Here is a 6,562-nt window from a genome sequence, read left to right as displayed (position 1 = left end):
TAGCTTTGTCTATTCTATTCAATGTGTGACTTTGACTCACACTTGGACTATTCTCAACAACTAAGAACTCATTGCATTGCATGTATGTTACAATTGCTCCTTTTGACAAGTGTGTAATACTTTGAAATCTCAATTTCTAGGGAAACAAGTTGGACTGTTTAATGCAATTAAGAAAGATTGTAAGAGAAGAGATAAATCAAGACACAACAGTTTATACTGGTTCGATTCAAGATGAATCTACGTCCAGTCTTCTCCTAAGTAAACCCACTTAGGAGGATTCCACTAATACAATTAGGATCCAAGAATTACAAGAACACCTATATAATTCTAGAACCTAAAACCCAAGAACTTGATCTACCAATCAAGAACTCCCCCTAGGAGCAATGCATCCACGCAATTGCCCCTAGGCCTACACTTCACACAATGAAGCAACTGTAATCAGAAATACAATAAAAAGAATCAAAAAACGAATACACCTATTGTTGTGCAGATTTGTCAATTTGCTCCTAGATTCAAGCTAGACCCATCAAGGTAGAATCAACCATCAATCTCCTTGAATCTTCACTTGAATGATCTTCAAGAATGCTTAAGAACTCTGTGAATCTCAGAGGGTTGTTTCTCAGAATGTTTTTCAGTGATTTGTAACTTTTTTCCCAACTGAAACAGATTTCAGAAAACAGCTTTTATACAAAGTTCTCTGCTGTCATTAATGGATTAGGAATTTACTTAATCGATTATCGTGAGTGTATTTTCACTACCTTAGTGCAGTACTCATAGCTAATCCATTAGTTAAACAGCTAATCAATTCATGATTGGACAAGCAAGAGTGTGATGGTTAATTACAACTTAATGCAGGCTTGATTTACATTTGATAATTTCATACTAACAGCCTAATGCACAGCCTAACTAAAACCGAACTAATTCTAAACTGGTAGTGCACATGAAGTGTAGCCTTGGACATCATCAAAACCATCTTCATATGAGTTGAAGTAGCTCCCCCTTTCAACAATTGGCGCAAGAAGATCAAGCGAGGGAGACAAGATTAGCTAGGAACATAGTTATAAAAATATAGGATCTTTTTTGGTGTAAGTTATAGGAGGGTGTATTACAATGATGAAAGAATTGTTTCTGGTTTTCAACATGCAAACCATCAGATGATGTTGGATAAATTACCTTTTTTATATGAATTATGAATGAAAATGCGATTAAAAACATTTGCCTACCTGATATATTTTTTGTTTACTTTTTCCAATTTTATAAGAAGCACGTTAAATAAATAATGCATGTTAAATAAATAATAAAAAAATAATTTTACATTCAAAATATTTCAATATAGTGCAAATACCGACGCTTTTAGGTGTCATTTTTGGCATTATAATTCTTTTTAAGTAAATAAATTATGGTAGTTTCACATGTCATTATTTATGCACTGAATTCTTTTAAAATAAATAAATTACGGTAGTTTCGTCTCCATTATTTGCACACCAAATATGGTGGTCTGAACTGCCATTATTTGCATAGTTTATTAAATGACCGGTGTTGCAACACTTCACATAAAACCGTCATATTATACTTTGAGACGGCAAAATATATGACTTTACTAGAATCCATTACAGGTGCAAAATATGACGGTCATAAATGTCATTTTATACCACAAATAACTGTCATATTTAACAAGATTTTTTGTAGTGACATCTGTAATATAGAGGGGATTATTGTGAACAGTGGGTTACAAAAAGTAAAATAGTCCTACATTGGAGGCTTGGTTTGCGGGATTCTGGCTTCCATGTTACATGAACATTGTCTCCTTTTTTGTCACAAACCTTTATCCTTCTTTTTATAACCTACTAGAATTGTGAGAACATGTGACCGTCTAGGTAAAGTCTTCACTCCCTATAAATAGATATATAAATAGATATATATTTTGGATTCTTTGCTTTTAAGAGATTCCAGAGTTATGTGATCCTTGACATACCACTTAAGAAATTCCTTTATACCTTGAAGAACTTGCGTAGCATACTGCAAAATAAGTCCTTAAAAATTATGTTCATCGACCTCTTATATAGGAAACCACATTCTTTATGTACACAACTTAGTTTTACTAAGAACAATTTCCACCATGTTGTAGAAGCTTTATTTATTGCGATACTAAATATAATATTATTCAACTAATTCGAACACAAAAAGAATAATAAAAATTATAAAAAAAAGAAGACAAAAATAGCAACAACAATTTTATTGAATATCCTGATAAATCATAACAAAGGCGACAACAAGATGTATGAAAGTCTGAAACCTGGTACTTTCACACATATCATAATTGAACAACTCCCACCATATAACAGAAACTTTATTCAAAGTATACCAATCTATCATATCAAACTGCACGCAGACCAACCAAATTAAAAAAAAAAAACATAACAACAATGACGGAACTTAGATACAGTTACTTAAATATCTTTTATCTTGTTTTTCAATTAAAATTAGTTTTATCTCTTGATCATCTATAATAAACTGAAGATAAAACTGAAATTCTAATCGAAGAACAATTTAAAAAGTAAGAAAGTGAGTATATCTAAGTTGTGTAGTGTAGGGTATGTCCTTGTTAGCCTGAAACAAGGGCTTCAAAAAGGCCAGCAATGGCCATTATAGGGTTCCCGAAAATAGCTGAAACTATTAGCCTGAACACCAAGACAGCAATCTTGGTGAACTTCTTCATTTTCCTTGACCTCCTTGACACTGCTCCACTTTGGTCAATTCTCTCTGCAACCTGAGAGCTTTCGGCCTCATCAGTTGGATTGGTTTGTTGAGAGAAATACTTCTCCTCCAATTTCTCAAGAATCAACTTCTTGACGCACCGCACATGGTAACACAATTCACCCTCAGAAGACACGTAAGACCACGTTTTAACTCCCTCCTCAACCCTCCTATGGTTGCACTTCACACACTTAGAGGGAACCATCATCTTACACAGTTCCAGTGTCACAAGCCCTTCTTCATCAGAAATTCTATCTTTCAGGTTTAAACAGCGTGGGTGCAGATCATGGCCTGTGTGGCTACAGTGGTACACAAACCCTACCACATCTTTTCCACAAGCATCGCAATACCTAGGGTACCCTGGTGGTTTCTCAAGAAACTCGAACTTGCTCTCTGGGAGAAATCGATGAACAGCATTGGAAACAGCATTTGCACAGTCTTCATGGAGGATGTAATTGCAGTCGTCGTTTTCACACTCGTAACTGCTCCCGAACCCCATTTCTTTGCATCCGCTGCATTTGTATGCTGCCCCTGCTGCCTTCGGTTGCATTGACTCACCATGGCTGGGACAACCCCTCATAGTTCTTTCCATCTCTAGCAATTATAATACCAACAAACTTAATGTCATGATCAAATCCAAAATTAGATATTTTCAATTCACACCCTATAATAATATTTTAAAAGTTACACGATGGTTTTATCTGCATATATTATATATTTATTTATTTTATCACATTATATAACCTTTTATCATTTTCATCCTTTTCCTAAGTTTATATTAAATATTGATATATTTATTTTTTTACATACATATATAATTTTTGTAAAAAAGAAAGAAAAATAGAATTCTAGTAGAGTACTATTTAGCAGTACTATAGACTTAAAAATAAATTTAACTCGTGTTCGTTTACACTAAATGTAATCGTATCTTGACACCATATACTTTATAATTATATTTCTTTATAAAATGTTATATTATTATAAAACAATGATTTATATAATTATGGAGTGATAATAAAATAAATATCTACAGGTTTGTATAAGTGTAGGATAAATATAAAATAGAAGGTACATGAAACATGGTTATTTACCTTTAGAGAATAAAGTAGATAATCCCGTGATACAAATTTTAAAATAATACATACTTAGTTAATGTTTTTGAGTTTTTTTTTTCCCCATACATTTTGATCATATTGCAAAGATAAAACTTTCTATAACTCTATTAGGAATACACGAGGTACTCAACCTGATCGTACCTACAAACCTTAACTATTTCTATTTCTACCAACTAAAGATAAAAACAAAATTACTCAATTTCAAGTTATACTTACAAAACTCTAAACATACTATGGGATTGAAAAATCTCTTATGACATGTTTAATTTTTTTTTCCAACTATTTTAAAAAGGAAAGTTATATAACAAAAACATGTAAAAAACAATAGTGCTAGCTTTGGAGATAAGAGAAAAAGATATACCTACGAAGAACACCAACACCACTGTTTTAAGATAAACGCCTTATGTTCAAAAAGATATATTTATAGACAACGCTTTCGAGTATTAGCTTTATTTTCCTTCTTAAAATAATTCAAGCTAATTACAAGGAAAATTAAGGTGAGGAAAGTTCGTTATTGTTTTTTTTTTAATTTTCTTTCATACGCGGAAAACGCGTACTTAGGTGACAGAAACAAACATAGAAGTTTTTTTTAATTTTCCTAACTATAAACATAACAATGACTCCTACAGCGAATTATGCAGAGATTAGGTAGCGGTTTTGGTCAAACATCACACAGGCAAGTAAAAAAGTGCTTTTGCTTTTCTTTATCGCGTTATTTATATTATATAAAAGTAATTTATTCTTTTCATATATAATAATTAATAATTTTTAAATTAAAATAATTTTATTAATTTTATCTTTTACATGATCATTTTCCAAATTTAACTATTTTTTAAAATTAATCATTTTTTAAATTAAAATAATTATATATAATAAATAAAATTATTTATAGTAAAATTTTATAAAGTATTTATATCTGCTTTTCTAATTATAATTTATTATTTTTTATCATCATAAAAAAATAACACACAAGCACATGTGATATTTTAATTCTAGTCTTTATAATTTTTTTTTTTTGTTTTTATCAATTGTATTATGTCTAAAATCTATATAGTTTATTCTCTATATAAATATTTTAATATTATGTTTTAGTCTTTGCTCTTAATTTCTCAGGATATATATAGCAAGAAAAATATGAATATAAAGAAGTAAATCTGTTAAAAATCTGTATGACTAATATATAAAGACATTCATTAATTAATCGTAATTTATGAAAAAAATAGTTTTAATTTTATTAAACTTTTTCTCCAAAAAGGTTTTATGAAAAAAAAATATTCGAACTGTTTTTTCTAACGTATATAGAACAAATGTGTCATGGTCTAATAAGTATGACTTGGTATTTCTGCATAGGAACCACATTTCACCGAAAATGTGTGGTTGTTACAGTTTCACTTCATTGGCCATAAATGAGTTGGTTGTTTATTGTGGTCTAATTAATAAGCGTGTTTCGACTTCTTGTTTCTTCAACGCACGTAGATATTTTGGACATTTCTCCCAAGATAATTGCACGTTTGAAGACTTGTGTGGATTCACATGTGAAAGTGAAAGTAAAATTGTTAACTTTTCAAAATCATGTACAAAACAAAAAGTCCTATTCAAAATGTAAAACCAAACGCGGTAAATATCTGGTAGTTATATAGTATGTATATTGTAGATAATTTTCAAATATAATTAGTATATTTAAAGTGTTAGTTGCTCTTCGGATATGTTGTTTGTGGGTGACCTAGATGACAATATCTTAGTTTTCGTAACTTAATATGTTTTATACATTTAATTAGTTGGATTAGGCATTAATGAGATATGATATAATGGATTGTACAATAAACTCAAGATCTATGTTCAATTAAAAATTCAGTAAAATATCGTAAATAAGTAGGAAATTATTTCAAGATATAACTACAACAAATTTCACTTAGGGTGTGTTTGTTTATTAAGATGAATATGGCAAGTGGATTTGAGGGAAAGAGAGGTGAATGTGGGATTGTTTGTTTAGATTAAGGGAAAGATGGTGAAAAATGAAAGGATTTGACATGAAAGTTTATAAATGTTCACTACAATAAAATTCTCATTAGAAACCAATTTTAGAAACTAAAAATAGTCAGTTACTATAGTGACCAATTTAAATACCAATTTACAAAATTAAAAATTATTGATTACTAAAGTAGTCCCTATTATAAATAAAAAAATTATAGTTGATCATTAAATTGGTCACTAACTAATTAGAGACCAATTTAGAAACTAATTCATTTTGGTAGCCAAAACCTATGTAGCTAATTTTAAGTGACCAAATTTTTTTTGTAGCCAAAACCATGGTAGTTAATTTTAAAAATCAATTTAGTGACCAATTATAATTTTTTATTCATAATAATGACTATTTTAGTATCCAATAATTTTTAGTTTTGTAAATTGGTATCTAAATTTGTCACTATAGTTACTAATAATTATTGGTCATTATTTAGAAGTTTTCTTGTGGTGGTTTACGGATAATGTGATGGATTTTATAAATTAGAAAAGTGTTTTAATTGATGTGAGGATCTAGAAATTTATGTTTTAAGAGTGACAATGTTTTAAAATAATGAGATCCTATTATTTTAATAATAAAAAACTTATAGAAATTTCATAAAAGAATTTTATTATTTAGAAAACACTTCATCTCTCTAAAAAAAATCTTTTGAGAACTCTCTTCCTTC

At 29.6% G+C, this 6,562-nt stretch overlaps 1 protein-coding gene across 1 annotated transcript; it reads right to left on the bottom strand.

The window, feature by feature from the left end:
- Nucleotides 1–2,238: 2,238 nt before the first annotated feature.
- Nucleotides 2,239–4,249, bottom strand: LOC114166311. Its single transcript, XM_028051024.1, has 2 exons — nucleotides 4,234–4,249; nucleotides 2,239–3,351 (listed from the first exon to the last, which is right to left on the bottom strand). Exon 2 carries the CDS (start codon nucleotides 3,347–3,349, stop codon nucleotides 2,606–2,608), a length of 744 nt encoding a protein of 247 aa, XP_027906825.1. The 5' UTR covers nucleotides 3,350–3,351; nucleotides 4,234–4,249; the 3' UTR covers nucleotides 2,239–2,605.
- Between the last annotated feature and the right edge of the window lie 2,313 nt (nucleotides 4,250–6,562).

Source organism: Vigna unguiculata, chromosome 2 (assembly GCF_004118075.2).
Source record: "Vigna unguiculata cultivar IT97K-499-35 chromosome 2, ASM411807v1, whole genome shotgun sequence".
Lineage (NCBI taxonomy): Eukaryota > Viridiplantae > Streptophyta > Magnoliopsida > Fabales > Fabaceae > Vigna > Vigna unguiculata.
This window is presented reverse-complemented; position numbering and strand designations above follow the sequence as displayed.

Coding starts and splice junctions, on each gene's coding strand:
- LOC114166311 (XM_028051024.1), bottom strand. CDS start 3,349: ATGGAAAGAACTATGAGGGGTTGTCCCAGCCATGGTGAGTCAATGCAA.